Raw genomic sequence first — 16,711 nt, forward strand, 5'->3', positions numbered from 1 at the left:
CACACAAAGGACATTAAACCACATAGCCAGACTGATTAATATCCAAACACAAAACCTTGAGGCTAACTTCCTTATCGTGAGGCTCTGTATCGCAGGGGTGGAGAGGCACCCGGTGCATGGCAGCTGGCTGTCCCTCGGTAACGCGCGCAGACGGACAGAAGCAGCCTCAGCTTTTGGTCAGCTTTATTGTTGGGCAGTGCTGCCAGTCAGCTTCAGACAGGAGGGGCATCAGTGCCCAGGGAGCCACAGGGCACTGAGGCAGGGCTCATGCAATGGTGCCCACTGCAGTCAGTCTGGGGAGTGGGGGGCAATGAAACAGCCTCCAAAAAAAAAAATAAGACTCAAAACTTTTTAAAAACTGAAGGGTCTTGAGATTGGCTGAGGCAATGCCTGCCGCCTTCAGCAGTCACTGCTCAGAGGGTAGAGCTTGCAGTGACATCCAGAGTGCACCAGAAGGGATCCAGGAGCAGACTCCCTAAAGGGACCCTGTGAGGCCTGGCGGGCAACATCGCCACCTGCTGGACACTCACTGGAGGTGCAGGCTCCAGGGCCAGCCTTGGGTCTATATCCAGGATTTGGTAGACTCACGCTGTCCCGCTCCTTGCAAAGGTCCCCTCCTTCCAACACCTCTCTAGGAGGGTGTCCTGAAGGCAGGACAGGGGTCTTGTGTGGGGTGAAGGGTCCACTGGCAGCAGGGCCTCTTCTCTTAGCAATGTGGGCAGTGTGCCTGGACAGTGCACCTTGGGGCCTGGAGGAATGATTTGAGAAGCTCTGTAAAAGTGGGAAGAAAAGAGACTAGTTTCCAAACCCGTTGTTCTCAGATAAAAAGCAGTTTTATAAACCCGCAGTCCTCTCCAGTCCATTCGGTGACGTTTCAGAAGAGAGAGGTGGCTTGTGGGAAGTCTACTGAGCAGCACACGACACGCCTTCCTTCCTTTCCATGTTTCCCACGAGCAGTGTGGGCTTCAGGAAGAGCAGTCCCATGTGTGAGGGCAGAGTGTTCCAAACGCCTCCAGAGAGCTGCTGTGCACAGCCACTTGAGGAGGACCAGGGGCGTGACCTCTAGGAACATGATCCTTGGGGAAGACATGGCCGTGCTGGGGTCTGGCCAGGGGGCTCCTCAGTTCTACCCACAGCACCATGAAGCTAGGCTGTCTGCATGTCCCTTCACATAATTGATACAGTGCCACCTTCTGGAGAAATAAACTAAAACATCTCATGTCTGGGTTTTCCCTGCTTCCAAATCTGTAGCCTCCCAGGAAAAGGTTCTCGTGGCCTCTTTCTTCAAGGTTCCCAAGCGGTTTACCCATCTGTATCGATCCTGTGAGCTGGGAAAGAAAAGAACAAGTCAGGAAGGCTAGCAAATGGCCAAGGAAGCTTCCTCTCTGCCCTCGGCAGCCCCTGGCTGGGCTAGGATCCCAGCACCTCCTGCTGCTGCTGCTGCTGCTGCTGCTGCTGCTGCTGCTGCTGCTGCTCCTGAAGTTTTAGCCCTGGCCAGCCTGGAGCTCAGAGACTGCCGGTCCCTGCCCCAAGTCCCACCACACTCAACTTTAAGCAACTGCTTCTGTGCCCAGGAAAAAGGTGCCACTTCTACAAAGCCACTCACAGGGGCCACTCCCGATCCCCCCCCCTTTTTTGATTTTGTTAATAGTGTTCTGTCTGAACGAACCAATGCATGCTTGGTGCCATGGCCAGAAGAGGGCGTCAAGTCCTGAAACTGGAGTTACAGATGGTTTTGAGCTACCATGTGGGTGCTGGGAATGAAACCTGTGTTTTCTGCAAAAGCAATATATGCTCTGAACTGCTGGGCCGTGTCCAGCCTGCCTGCCTTTCCCTCTCCTCTCTCTTCTCCTCTCTCTCTCTCTCTCTTGCTCTCCCTCTCTCGCTCTCTTGCTCTTTCTCGCTTTTTGAGCTTTACTATGTGGCCCAGGCTGATCTGGAATCCATCTGGCTCGGCTTCCACGGTGCTCATAGGACTACACCCGGCCAAGAGTGTGCTCTGACTTTATCTGTGGCGAGGCCAATGCTGCTTCCTAAGGCAAGTCCCTGGGCCAAAGCATTTCTGCGTCTTTGGGAACCCAGTAGCTGTCACCTCACACATACTGATGTCACTGATGACCCTGCCTGCCCAGGGAAGGTGGCAGAGCGTAAGAGGCGGTGACTCACACTGCTTTGGTATCCTCAGGGCCTCACTGTCAGGCATCAGAACCTGGTGGAGCACACCTCGGAACTGGTACAGCACTCGCAGGCTCTTCTCCTCCCCAACACAGGGGTCATAGAACCCGGGCAGCCCGGCCTGCACACAAACAGAGAGCCAGGTCAGGCCAGGTCAGGCTCTACCACCATGGGCACAGCCTGGCGGAGGATGCACACATCACAGCCAATAAGGAAGGAGAATTTAGTTTACTTGGGTAGTGCCAGACTGGTCCTCAAGCCCCTTTCTCAGCCCAGCCCAAAGCCTGCCAGACATGGACAGAGATGACTCCTTTGCCCACAGCCTCTCCTGGAACCCAGCAGATGGAGGAAACACAAGCACCAGGGAGGCTTTGCCGGATGTCAGCTGGCACCTGGGGCCTAACTGTCCTTGTCACATGAATCTGGATCCTGGGAGCAGGTGGCCAAGGTGACCTGGTGCTGTACCTTGGAGGCCTCTGTGAGGATGAGCTTGGAGTCCTTCACCAGACACTGCAGGGGCACGGTCACATCAATCACCTTCACCTTCTCATTCTTCCTGCTCTTGTCATTGACAAATTTTCCGTACCAGGCGTTCACGATGATAAGCCCTGGACACAGAGCAGCAGTGGCTGACACAGGCCATCTTGCCACGTCTCTCTGACAATTTGAGAACCCCAGAGCCCCGCCCCGCCCCGCCTAGCCCCGCCCCAGCCAGCGAGGGCAAGCCTTCTCACCCATTCGGGACTCCTCTGCTTCGATTATCCTCCGGACAGATTCCTGCATCAGCCGAACCTGTGAGAGAAGACATTGGGAACCCTGGGCTTGTTTTGGTCCGAGCACGATAAACACCCAGTTTGTGTCCATGTCAGGACGTCCAGTCAAGGAACGGAAGGGAAAGGGGCAAATGCTGTGGGCTCAGCTAACCCTTCACAAGTCTGCAGCCCTGAGACCTATTTGAGACTTTGGCATGAGCCCACTTGATGGCACCAGTGGAGGACAGTACCTTCCTTCCTCCTCAGTGATTCTGCACATGCAGATGAGAAATTACTGAGAACACGGTCAGTGCTTAAGAATAAAGAGATTCACAGTGACGAGCTCAAGGCTAACCTGGGCTACATAATAAGTACGGTGTCATCTAGAATATACTGTAAGATCCTGCCTCAAAATAGACACTTCACGTGGGCAACTGGACCTCTACATTTCTTGAAAAGGACGTGCTCTTTGTGGAACCGTTCAGCTGGGTAGGGCTATGTGTTACCCCACAAACAGGCACATTTGCCTAGGAACATGCATGTGCTCACGTGGTCTCTCACCCGTGTCACAAACCCCAGTGGCACCCTGGTATTAAGTCATGACCTTCTGCTTCCTTGTCTCCTGTAACAGGCAGTGCACAGGAGAAAACCATGTGTGACAGCACACAGCTGTGCTGGGACTCCGGAGCTGTGTCTGTCCCAGGGAACATGCCCCTCAGACAAGGACGCTCAGGAGGAACGAGGTTGTGGGTGAAGTCAAGCCAGGGTCTGTCTGGGGTCACAGACCCGGCTTCAGTAGGATGAGCCAGGAGGGTCTGGAGGCTTGCCCTGAGCTCTGCGGATCAGTGGTGGGACACTCACAGCGGCCTCTGCCTCTTGCTTCTTCTGCAGGATGTCACTGGCTGTGTTCTCTCTCTGCTTTTCCAGTTCCCTTTCAGAGAAGCAACCACAAGTCACTCTACAGCGAGCAGACTGCGCCCCCTGCCCAACTGAGCCCAGAGTTCAGTCTGTGATCTTAATTGGGTTTCTACTTTTAGAACTTAAAAGATACTTCCAAAACAACCCCAGGCTAGACTATACATCTTTCTTTAGCTTGAGATCGCCGTCCTTGTCCACCTCCTCCAGGGAAGGTCCTAAACTGCTGTCTCCTTGGGAGACAGCTTCGGCAAGCAGGAGTGATCCAGACTACCTTGGATGCACATAGATACTGTGCCTACAGAAAACACGAGGGCTCCAGGTCAGCTCTCACAGCCGTGTGTCAGAGACCTGACGGGACACGCTCTTTCTCCGGGTCTCACACATCAGAAAGAGCGGATCCCTACATGCGGAGGTCACAGGCAGCCAGAAGGGCCTCTCCATTTTCTGAGGGATGCTTGGCCTCAGTTTTGGCTCCCACAAGAAACCACAAAGCCAGCTGCTCTGTGCAGCACAGAATGACCCATTCCACTTCAAGCTCAGTGACAGGTGACATGTCTAGGGTTAAAGAGAGGGATATAGCAGCATTTCTGCTGGTCCTGTTTAGAGCCTCAACTTTATCGAGCAGATCTAGTCACTTCTGAGTAGGACTGGCTGGCCAGGGAGGGAGCACAGTTCCCTGTGGCTGGCTGACTAGTGCCTGTCAGGACCCAGGCGCCATGCTAAGCACTCTCTGGGCATTAACTGGTCACATTTTTCCAGCTCTCTCTCCAGTTTAGACGAGACGGAGGCATGGGATTTCCATGTAAAACTCACTTCTCTTTCTGGGTCCTGAGGTAAGGTCGGATGATCAATCGGTGCACTGCCAAGTAGACGACCAGTGGCCCCACGGTGGCATAGAACACAGCGCTCGGGAGCAGCTGATCCGTCAGGTGGATGGGGAAGAAGTAGGTCTGACTGGCCCTGTTCAGCCTGCGAGGACACAAGAGCAAAACCCACAGGACGGGTCAGGTCTTCCAGGGAGGAGAGCTGGCTCTGTCCACTGGAAGACACCTCTTAGCAACCAGCACACCAGGCCCAAGGCTGAGCTGAGTATGTGAGTATGTACCTCACTGGAGTCAAAGGCCTCGGAGGAGAGGAAGGCAGTTTCTGAGCTGACAGCCTGTGTCAGTAAGTGAGGTGTTCCGAACAAGTCAAGGACTTGAGAAGGCAGCAGATTAAACTGGCAAGATGGAGTAGACTGTGAAGGGACTGCATGGTTGGAAAATGTTTTTATTAGGAAGGATTTGAGCTTGGCAATGCCCATCGTTAAGCCCAGCAGTGGGGATGCAGAGGCCCCTGGATCTTTGTGAGTTGGAGGTTGCCATGGTTTATCCAATGAGACCATGTCTTTGAAGGGACACGTTACCAAGACTGGAGACAGGGACAGACCAATGCTGAGAAATCTCAGACTTACATACTCCTTGAAACACAGTCAGCAAAACTGCAGAGTTAACATAAGGTGATATAGAAAAGCTGTTTATAAAAAAATGGAATTCATTTAGATTTGGGTCCTTCCCCCAAGAGTCCTATTACACACACAAATACTTGGAAATCTGAGCTTTAACACACTTAGGGCGGGGGGTGGGGGAGACCCCACCCGCACAGACAGTTAATGGCAGACAGGCAGCTTAGCAGTAAGACGGTGGCGTCATGGAGGCCTTCTTCCAAGTTCAGTTCCCAACAACCACAGCTGGAGGCTTGTAGCTGCCCAGTTCCAGGGATTCTGACCCCTCTGGCCTCCAAGAACGCTTGAATTCAGTGTGTAGACACACACACACACACACACACAACACACACACACACACACACAATTAAAAACAAGTCTTTTAAAAACTTCAGTTTGGGCAGTTTAATATTGTCACAGGACACAGGGCAACAGCCTCTCCCTAGGAATTGGCAGAAGTGCTCAGACCACGCCCAGCTCCGAATACAGTGCCTGGGCTGTCTCTGTGGCTCATCGGAGCTTTTAATCCAGACAGAGGGCTATGGTACACATAACCTGACCGCTAGGACCCAGGAACCCGGCTCGGAGATGTAAAATGGCAGTGCTTCTGCAAAAATCTACACATCTTCACAAGCATAGTTAAAACTCTACACATCTTCACAAGCATAGTTAAAAATCTGCACATCTTCACAAGCATAGTTGAAAACGACTTATGCGCCTGAGTGTCTGCTTGCACTATGTCCGCGCCATGTGCAGTCAGGACCTGCAGAAGGGGGAAGCTTGATTCACTGGAACTTAAATATAGAATTTCATACTCCAAACTTTTATTTTTTAGTGGATACCTGTGTATGGAGATCAGGCACAACCTCAGGTCTCATTCTAAGGAGTTGTTTCCCTTTTGTTAGACAAGATTCCTCATTGGCCTGGAAGGTGGCTAGCAGGCTAGGCTGGCCAGCCAGTGAATCCCAGGCATTGGTGGGTCTGTCGTTACTGTCCCAACACTAGGAGTGCAGAACATGCTGTCACACTGGACTGTTCCCATGGTTCTGGGGGATCAAACCAAGCTCTCCTTGCAAGCACGTTACTGATAGTTACCTTCCAGGCTTGCTGGTGCTAGGATTGCAGACACGACTCACGTCCATATGCCTTAGTTCCGCTAGCTTCTTTACATGTCTACTATAAATGCTGTATGAACAGCTACATGCTGCAGTGTCATTTCTAATACCAGCTGGCTTACATGCACATGTGATTATCCACAGACACGAGAGGTACTGCATGTGAGCTAGATATTTAGGAATCAGGCCAAGATGGGGCTCTTGAGGTGGAGGTGGGAAATACAGCACAGCCATCCCTTGGGATTCATGGGGCCTGGGTTTTAGGGCTCCATCCAGACACCAAAGCTGCAGACGATGGTAGGAAAAACATGGTCCACATGGGAAGAGCCCACAGACAGGGACGGAGCCCCAGAGTGGCCTCTTTGGGAGAAAGGAGGAGACAGCCAGAGAGAAATCAGAGCTACAGCTTGGTGTCCAAGAGTCCTGGTACAGAGCAGTCTAAGGCAGGTCAGAGAGGCAGAGCTACTGACACAGAGGTAGAAGAACAAGGAGAGCTGCCCTCTGCACGCAAAGGAAGATGCCCAGGTGCTCAAAGGCCACACCTCCAGGGTGGCTGGGGAAGAGGCCCAAGTGCAGTGCAACAGACAAAAGAGCAAACCAGGAAGCTACAAGTGTACACATCTCAGTACAGAGGCAGGAGGATCCCAAGTCTGAGTTCCAGGCTAGCCTTGGCTATGGGAGACTGATCTCAAAACAGTCAAACCCTACTGACTCAAGAACTGAGTAGCATGGAGAAAAGGGTGTGTTGACATGCTGTCAGACAAGGCGATGCTACAGATGTCCATGGTGGCATTGGGCAGGCTCAGTGAGGTGAGGGCCCAGTGGTCATCCAGGGAAGGTGGATGCTAGGCCCCCACTAACTCGCTGCGGCGTCTGCTCCCCTCACCTCTGCTCGTGTAGCTCAGGCAGAAGCAATGGCACACTCAAGAATGAACCCCACGCCCTGGTCAGCAAGGGTCAGGCTAACTTACTTGACTTTGAGAGACACACCCTGAGGGACGCCAATGCTCACAGCTGCACCCAAGACGCTGTGTCGGGAGATCTTCCTCTCAGCTCCATACTCCACTATTGTCCCAAAGAAGCCTGCCCTGTGGGGCAAAACACAGCGGCTGGCATAGTTTCCTTCCTGCACACACAGCCCACTCATGTGAGAGGCCTGAAAACAGCATCGATCCTATACTTCCTCCCTCCCTCCCTTAATCCCTATCATGCGTGGAAGCAGTTACAGGATGCTCATGTGGGTGACGCAGATCTGAGAATACCCTGGAGGCTCTCTAGCAGTTGGGCCTCTCAGGGCCAGCTGTAGAGCAGCAAATCCCTCCCAGCAAGAGGCAGTCAGGGGGGTTGGGGATTTGGCTCAGTGGTAGAGCGCTTGCCTAGGAAGCGCAAGGTCCTGGGTTCGGTCCCCAGCCTCCACCCCCCCCAAAAAAAAGAGGCAGTCAGGGCATCACACTTGTGAGAATGACACACAGATGCTGATCACGGCTCCAACCTGAGAGCCCCAGAGCCAGCTCACCCTGTGCCAGCCAGCAAGGCCGAGACTTACTTGAGGGACCCTTTCAGTCTCGTCTGGTCGTCGTCCTGGAACTTGTGCTGATAACTGATCAGTGCAAAGGAATGAGGGATCCCCAGCTGAGGAGAGGAGTAAGGTGTGTAGTTCAGCCTCAGCAGGGTAGAGGGCGGTGTCCAGCCTCCTACCCTGCTGGGCATCTGCAGGCAGGGAGCTACAGGCCTGGGAGCATTACCAGCAGCTACATGATCTCAGCCACTGTCTGATTCTCACACAAACTAAGGAACCAGAGACTCCCCTGGGTGACATGGTCTCACTCTGAAATCCACCACACACAGGAACATTATAAAGCGCACAACCACAGACACCTGAGATCTCTATCCAGAGGGTTGTAGATCAGCCTCTCACGAAAACCCTCTGGCAACACTGAGCCCATGCAGCTAGGAGGGACTGAGGGGCATTCGCTCGCTGGCTCGCTTGCAGACCCGCTTCCCAACAGCTTCCTTTCACCTCTCCTCACCCCACCCTCCCCCATAGTGTCCAAGAGCATCATTCTGATATAAGGACGGGAAGCTGCTTTACTTTAAAATGATCTGAACACAGGTACCTGAGTGCCTGACGTCCTCCTTCAACACTAGAGGCCGTCCCCGGAGAGCTGCCCCCTCAGGGCCTAGGAGCATAGGAGCCACAGCCCTGATACAGACTGCAGGTCCTCTACTCACCTGCAGGGCCACAGTGAAGTGGCAGGTCTTCGTGTCCCTGACAATGCTAGTGTTCATGGCTGACTGGATACCCCAGCGCCACTGCAGGTAGCCCACGGTGTTCTTGTCCAGGTTCCGAGCTAGCACTGTAGTAAGGCCGGGCCGGATCCCACGGGATGAAAACTGCAGAGCACAATTGGTCGTCACGAAGCTGGGGACAGACAGAAAGGGTCCAGCTGTCACGCGCTCTTAGTTCTTCTATTGTGTCCTCTCGTCAGGCTGAACATCGAAGCCAGGAGAGCAGCAGCACCAGACACAGGAAGCAGCAGTCTTCTAGGGTCCTCCCTGGGGACCCTCACTCCCTGCCATCCACTGTCAGTCCCTAACTGCTGTGCCTGAGCTATCAGAAGGCGGCCCGGGCCGTAAGACAGTGATCTGAGCCTGCTGAACCAGAGCATGGAGCCCCCAAGTGACATCAACGTGAACAGAGGAGAGCCACCCACCTCAACCACATGCCAGGCTGAGTCAGAACCCACGGGTGGAACTCTACAAATATTGTATGTGAATGTTCTGTTTACACTCACCTATGTGTCCCACATGCCTGCCAAGTCCTCTGGAGCTGGGCTTGCGACAATCGTGAGCTGCTCTGTGGGTGTGAGCACTGGGACTCGGGCCCTCCCCCAGAGCAAGTGCTCCTAACTGCTGAGCCATTTCTTCAGACACCATCAATCTCTAAAACCTGCCCGAGGGATCCTGAGATCCATCCCTGCTGTGAACTAGTTAATGGAAAAGACAGAAAAGCAACTGTGCAGGAAGGCCCCTGAAGTTGGCAGGAAAGGAGAGCAGCGCCACCTTCTGGTTCAAGCCGGAATAACAATAGGCGGAGAGCGGCTGGACACAGCTGTGGCTCAGACGTTCACTGCGCAGTCTGCTCTCCTCTCCCTGGACAAACTGCCAGAAAGGTGACTGTGATACACTAACTTTTTAAAAAGATTTATCTTATTTATATGAATACACTGTCCCTGTCTTCAGACACACTATTATAAGAGGGCATCAGATCCCATTACAGATGGTTGTGAGCCACCATGTGGGTGCTGGAATTGAACTCAGGGCCTCTGGAAGAGCACTCAGTGCTCTTAACCACTGAGCCATCCTCCATCATTAACTCTTAATCATTATCACTTTATACACCCTTCCAGGACCTTCCCTCAGCTAAACGGATAAGAGCCAATTCCTTAGTTTCCACAGGACCCAGCCCAATGTCTGTTATCTGTCTGAAACAGCCCTGTTCTGCTTCAGCAGACATGAGCTAGGGGATCCAGCAGAGAGAATGAGACAGCTAGAGTCCCAAGAGACGCTCAGAGAGGTGAGAGACACAGGAATGTGACCACAGGCTCACCACAGATTTAGGGTTGGAACCTGTCCTAAAGAGAGGGAAACAATCTGGTGGGTGGATAAGCAGGTTAGACACTGGCCAGAGAGAGGGAGGGCATTCCACAGGGCCATGTGCTCTGGGGGACAGGGTCTCATGTAATAGGAGGCTGGGTCTGACGTGCTGTGTAGCCTAGGCTGGCTTTGGACTCCTCATCTCCCAGCTTCTCTCTCTCGAATGATGGGATTGCAGGTGTTTACAACCATGCATGCCTTTTCCTCTCAAAAGACAGGATCCATAGTCACCACCAGTCTCAAATTTGTAAGTATCTTGTTGCGACCTCCAGAGCAGTGGGGACCATGGGCACACACACCACTAAACCTCACCTTACCCAGCAACTCTGTTCTGACACAGTCTTCTGTGTCCTACGGCCTCAGACTCTCCACGAATAGCTGAGGCTAGCCCTCAGCTTCTGACCTGACCTTTCTCTGCATAACTACTTGCTTGGTTCTACTCAGCAACTTGTAGGACTGAGTTTAGAAGTGGCCATAGAGCAGGGGGTTCTGGAGGGAGACATGGATGACCCAGATGTTCTACATCAGTGAGAACAGATTATCCCTAGCTGGCCTGGCACTTGGTATGTAGACCAGGCTGGCCTTAAACTCTCAGACATCCACTTGCCTCTGCTTCTGAAGTGCTGGGATCAAAGGTGTGTGCCACCACCCGGCTTCTCTGTCCTACTTACAGCTGTGCAGAGGTCAGTTCCCTCAAGCTCCTGCTGCTGAGACTTCCCACTGTAACCGGCTGTGACCGGGAGCTGAGTGGAAACAAACCTTCCCCACTAAGCCGCTTTCAGCAGTGTTCTGCTCCAGCAGCAGGGAAGGAAAGGAAGATAGAAGCCGCAGGGTGTGTCCTCCATCAGCGACAGAGGCCATTACCTGTGTCTCCTCCCCCACCCCCCGCCGAAAAAAATGTGGCCAAGTCCAGCAGACCAGGCAGTCCCATAGCTAGGGGGTGGGGTGGGACGACCCACACATCTACAAACACTGCTTCATGATCCTCACAGGACTAGAAGGCAAATGGTCTTCTAGTCCATTGGAAAGCTGGGAAGCCTCTCAGCACAGACGGAAGTCGGCTGGGGCTGGGCTGTGCTGGGGCTGGGCTGTGCTTTCCAATACAGAGCTCTCTCCAGCTGCAGGCTGCCCTTGACACTTGTCCAACTGTGCTCACACGCAAGTCACTTCAAATGTTCACAATCACAAGAACTCACGGGCTCTCTTATCCTACGTTAACACAGCACCAAAGAGGAGTATCTTGTATATTTACCATCTTGGTGTGAGATTACGGAACAGCTTGAGACCAAATAAAGGTCCCTGGAGGTCTCCAGCTCCAAACTCCAACTGTTTGGAAAAATAAACAGAGAAATCATTCATTGCTGTTGTCCCTCCTACAGCTGCAGCCCAGGGCTTGGCCTACACCTGGCCAGAGGCCTGGTAGACGCCTAATGTTTCAGTTTTCTCTCTGGCCCTGGAGGTGACTGCAGCCCCAGATCCACAGGAAGCCTTGGCTGTAGACAGAGACTCCTCCAAAGAAAAGTCAGTCCTGCATTCTGACCTCCTTGGCTCAGGTCAGAGGGGAAGGAGACGGAGAGTCCACACCTTCTGTGCTACGGGCAGCTATGCAACTCCACATGGCTCCCTGTGGTGCTGGCTCCCCTGACAGGAAGGTCCCCCTGGTGCTGGGAAGGGTCCCTGCCTCGTACTCCAGCCTGGTGACTTCCAAGCACCGGTGCAGGGTCTCTTTACTGAGCTGCATTTGCTCAGCAGCGCTGGCACTTTCACTGCCCCCAACCATGGAGCAGACATTGTGACGGGCACCACCTTCTGCTGTTACAGCCAAGGGTCAGCTCAAACAAGGACACAGACTTCCCCGGGTTGGACTGCTGGAGTTAGCACTGCAAAGGACACTGATTGACCCCAACTTTAAATGGTTCAGTGGACTGCTGGGGCTCCCGACACAAGACAGCTCTCTCCTTTGAGGCGAGCAGTGTGAGGACGCTGGGCATTTAGAACCCGCTATGCTGTAGCATGGGCACCTCAGGCTGTGACTGGTCACTAGCAGGACCTCTTACCTCTCCCCATCCCTTCGCAGAAGTGACACGTCGGAGTGCAAAGTTAATGGAGCCACCGCCGTTGCCGTTCTGGGTGGAGAGACTTCCAGAGAGGATGGCTGTGTCTGTAGCTGTCAAGGGCGCCTAAGAGAAGACAGCTGCTGGTAGCAAGTGAACGAATGCAATGGGGACACAGGTCCCCTAGTAGGCCAGCACACAGGGACAGGCGGCCTGCTCTGGTCTCTTCTTGCTTCACACCAATGCATGCGACCACAAAGGTGCTACTTCAGTTTTTAAAGCTTTGCTTCTGAGAGGGTCTAACTAGGTAGCTCTGGCTGTGGGCTACATCGATGAGGCTCCTGCCCTGTGTCCTGAGTGCTGGGAGGTAAAGTCATGTCCAGCCATCTGCATATCTCTCTGTATGTGGTGCTGGGGACCCAGCCCACAGCCTGCTCTTATCAGGGAGACGCCCTGAGCTACCTGTTGAGCAGCAGAATTTCAAGGGAGACAATCTGCAAAACCCACAGGGAATGGCTGAACACGGAGTCTGGTGAACCATGGCAGAGGCTACATGGAGACCCCATCATGTGCCGTCCCATAATGGGCTCCCTGGGCTCCCTAGTTCCAGGGTTCTGGCAGTATTAAGAGTTCTTCAGAGCAGCAAGGTTCCTGATGTTAAACTCCGTGGGGCACGGTCATGCACTTGGCAATAAATAAAGAGACCTTGGAGGCAGAGACCCTGGTGTCTAAGTAGAATGGCCTGGCCTACTGCACCCAGGGCAGGGGGTTGCATTCTGGTCCCTGGCTCAGGACCAGAGCTGCTACTGTCTTCTACACGGTCGAGTACTTAGAGTGAGGAAAGCTTTGAGAATTATCTGCCGGCCAGAGCTGCCTTCTCTCCTGAAATCACCACGGCCTTGGGCTTCTGTGCTTACACCATTAGCATTCCTAATTGGCAAGACCTGGGCCTTGGGAGTTGAGCACTGGCACTCAGCTGCCTTGTGTGGGCAAAGCAGCAACGAACAAGGCCAAATGGAACGCGCTTGCGTGTCCTCCCTCGCCCTCTCCCCTCAGGGGCTAAGTGCAGCCTTTCATAAAGAGGAGGCGAGCCCTGGGCGACTCTCCTCCAGCTGCTCACGCACTGCGCCTCAGTAGCTCAGGCCCAGGCTCGACTTGTGTGGAGAGGTCTGTGCTTTACCTCAATGGACTGGGATATGTGCATCTTATTAATCTCAATCTGCGGGAAGCCACTTCCGGACACATCTTCATATTCCTCATCATAGCGGTCAAAGAGGTCAGTGGCATCTACTCCAACGCTGATGGTTCCCTGGGGCAGAAAAACGAACAGTCAGCAGAATGCTGGTATCTGTGGAGTAGAAGCACTAAAGCAGAGCGATCGGGCACCGGACTTCACGGAAGGACAGCGCCCCATGAAACCCGCACAGCATGAACGTCACAGTTCAAATAGAAGCTGCAGGTGACTATCGGAGCCAGAAAACACCAGTTCCATTGGAAGAGCCGGCCAGCCCACCTACCAAAGGAGCGTGCACCAGGGGCAAGAACCACATGACTTGAGCACACAGGGACCACCACACAGTACCCGGGCTTTATCACCCAGACAGGGGCTTTGTGGACTAAGCACCTTCACATCTAGAGTGCCCTCCAGACCAAGAAGCAGGGACAAAATGTGCACATGCTCACAAGAAATGCTATGCAGAACTCTCGCTCATGATCGTCTTAGTTAGGATCACGATGGCTGTGACCAAACTCCACAACCAAACGAGATTCGGGAAGGAAAGGTTTCATTCCGCTTACACTTCCACACTCCATCACTGAAGCAAGTCAGGACAGGACCTCACACAGCGTGGGCACCTGGAGGCAGGAGCTGACGCAGAGCCATGGAGCCGTTCTGCTTACTGCCTTGCTCAGCCCGCTTTCTTATAGAACCCAGGACCACCAGCCCAGCGATGGCGCCGCCCACCATGCGTTTCACCCTCCCCCACCAATTGCCAATCAAGGAAAGGCTCCACAGGCGCTGCACAGCCCAAGCCCATGGAGGGTTTTCTTAATTGGGGCTCTTGCCTCTCAGATGACTAGAGCCGGTGTCAGATTAACATCAAATTAGACAGCACACTGACTAAAAATGCTTACTCTGAGAAACCACGGTCATCATCCTCGTTCAAAGCTCTAACTTTTCTCATGGGTACATACCTTAACCCTGTGTGCGCGTGCACATGTGCACAAAAAAGACATTTTTATTAATTTCTCTTCAGCCTATTATTTTGCAAGACAAGGACTCACTTTGTGGCTGGTCTAAAATCACTCTGTAGCTCACATTGGCTTTTCTGATTCTCGAGTGCTAGGATTATAGGATAAGCTGATGGACCAGCCTGACTCCATTTTCAGATTAAAAACGATCTTGTGTGAGGCGGTGGTGGTACACACCTCTCATCCCAGCACTCTGGAAGCAAAGGCAGACAGACCTCTGTGAGTTCGAGGCCAGTCTAACTTACGGACTGAGTTCCAGGATCACAGAGAAACCCTGTTTCAACCCCCCCCCCCCAGCTATGTTGTTACAAGATCAAAACGAGTTCATTCTTGTTTTCTGTAAAACTCTGGTTTGATCAGGTCTTGATCCATTTTCTGGAATTCGACACATTCCCCACCCTCTATCTTGACCTCCACTCTGATAAGACATTCTGCCCATAGTTCTGAAATGTTTAGCCAAGTTTCTTTTTTTTTTTTTTTTAAAGATTTTTTTTTTATTATATATGAGTACACTGTAGCTGTCTTCAGACACACCAGAAGAGGGCATCAGATCTCTACAGATGGTTGTGAGCTACCATGTGGTTGCTGGGAATTGAACTCAGGACCTCTGGAAGAGCAATCACTGAGCCATCTCTCCAGCCCACCAAGTTTCTATATAACCAAAATTCCTCTGGAAACCCCCAACCCTGGAACCTCCCCCAGTCCTTCAGTGTTTTGGACCTTCTCCTGTCTTCGATGCTATTTTCTCAAACCCCACTTCAGGGAAATAGTCCTGTCTGATAGAAAGTAAAGCTTGAATAATTTGACCAAAGAATGTGGGTAACGGTCTTTACTCTCCCCAGTGGGATCAACCTGTCCCGACCGGCTCTGGACCTCTGGTCTTCCCGTCTCCACCCCCAGGGCCTGGGCTTCTGTGTGCTACCACGCCTGCAGGACTCAATGTTCTGACAGATGATGACATTCACTGAACCATCGCCAAGTCAAGGCCGGCTACTCCTATCACCCCAGAAGTAAATCAGTGTCCCAAAGTGGGGGATGTGCAAGCACAGACGTAAGTGATGTAAGTGACGGCCTCGTGGGAGCCTAAGGGAGGAGGCAGAGGCCACTTGGGGCTGCAGAGGGCTAAGGAGAGCTGTTGTTTGGAGCCGTGGCCTTTAGGCTCTGGTTTGGGGGCATAGTCCCGCTGCTGGAGGCAGGAGTATCTTTTGAACTCAGAAGATCAAGACAGCTCAGGCATAATCAAGCACCTGCAAACAAAACAAACGTTTATCCCCAGCTTCAAACATTTCCTTTCAGAGACAGGGTTTTGCTTGCTCTGTAGCCCTGGCTGGCCTCTGATTTAAAGCTCAGACTAGCTGGCCCCACTGTGGCGACCCTTCTGCATCTGCCTCTCCAGTGCCAGAGTCACAGGCAGGCGCTAAGATAAAAGCTAAGTTAAACATTCTACCCGGTGTTCATAAGCTATAGAAGACTCACGGGAGCAGGAGAGTGGCAGACTGGGGTCTCACAGGGCGTGCCGTCCACAAGCAGCCTGGGACCACACCAGCTTCACCTTGTTTTGTCGTCAAGACTTTTCATGACATATCAGCACCTCCAATAGCAGCTTTGAACTAAGATTCCAGAGTGGAGCTGGGAGATGGCTAAGGCCCTTACTTACGGCCAAGCCTGACGGTCTGAGTTCAGTCTCCAGAATCCACAATGGAAGAGAAGGACAGAGCAGTGCAAGTGGTTCTGATTTTCACACAGACGTACCACATCCCCTCCACATGAAAGTGTAATTTCCAGAAGACGGCAGAGGGGCCCTGGCAGGTCACACTCACCTCTCCTTTAGGGAGTCTGTCCAGCGGGATCCTCAGTCCTCCCCCTGGACTGTATTCTGACTTTACCTATTCGCCCTGGGCCCACAGTCCAGTCTCCACTGCTCCCAAGCCAGCCCACCTGGCAGACAGCACACCCAAATCAGCAACTGCGATGGATCCAGAAGAAACCCCAGAACCTCACGAGAGGCTCTTTGGCAAGTTTCTCTCTATGACGTCACCACAAGTGAAGCTCAACACGGCAATGTAAGGCAAATCAATACACGTGTGCGGTCAGCGAAGACTAGAGAGGCCAAGCAAAGTGAAGCGATGCTGGAGCTCCCGCTGCCTGTGGGTCATAGCTATGGCCTTCTAAACATCCCGTGTCCGTCCGCGAGTCTGCTGTAGCAAAATACCCTTTCACCTGTGAGTCCCAGCAAAACATCCTGTGACACAACCGACTTTCCAAAGAAAGCAGAAGTTTCCTCTTTTTATTTGATATTTTTCTGAC

General features: G+C 52.8%; 1 protein-coding gene across 1 annotated transcript in view; it reads right to left on the reverse strand.

Moving 5' to 3' along the window:
- Window positions 1–166: 166 nt before the first annotated feature.
- Dnajc11 (DnaJ heat shock protein family (Hsp40) member C11) overlaps window positions 167–16,711 on the reverse strand; it is a 46,071-nt gene continuing 29,526 nt past the window's right edge. The window contains exons 5-16 of the mRNA XM_032894085.1: window positions 13,335–13,463; window positions 12,158–12,280; window positions 11,353–11,426; window positions 8,676–8,865; window positions 7,990–8,075; window positions 7,415–7,531; window positions 4,659–4,814; window positions 3,789–3,858; window positions 2,910–2,967; window positions 2,641–2,783; window positions 2,167–2,296; window positions 167–1,328 (exon numbers count right to left, since the gene is read on the reverse strand). Coding sequence (XP_032749976.1) covers window positions 1,303–1,328; window positions 2,167–2,296; window positions 2,641–2,783; window positions 2,910–2,967; window positions 3,789–3,858; window positions 4,659–4,814; window positions 7,415–7,531; window positions 7,990–8,075; window positions 8,676–8,865; window positions 11,353–11,426; window positions 12,158–12,280; window positions 13,335–13,463 — 1,302 coding nt within the window. The 3' untranslated portion in view covers window positions 167–1,302. The remainder of the gene's footprint in view (window positions 1,329–2,166; window positions 2,297–2,640; window positions 2,784–2,909; window positions 2,968–3,788; window positions 3,859–4,658; window positions 4,815–7,414; window positions 7,532–7,989; window positions 8,076–8,675; window positions 8,866–11,352; window positions 11,427–12,157; window positions 12,281–13,334; window positions 13,464–16,711) is intronic.

The sequence above is a fragment of the Rattus rattus genome, chromosome 1 (assembly GCF_011064425.1).
Source record: "Rattus rattus isolate New Zealand chromosome 1, Rrattus_CSIRO_v1, whole genome shotgun sequence".
NCBI lineage: Eukaryota > Metazoa > Chordata > Mammalia > Rodentia > Muridae > Rattus > Rattus rattus.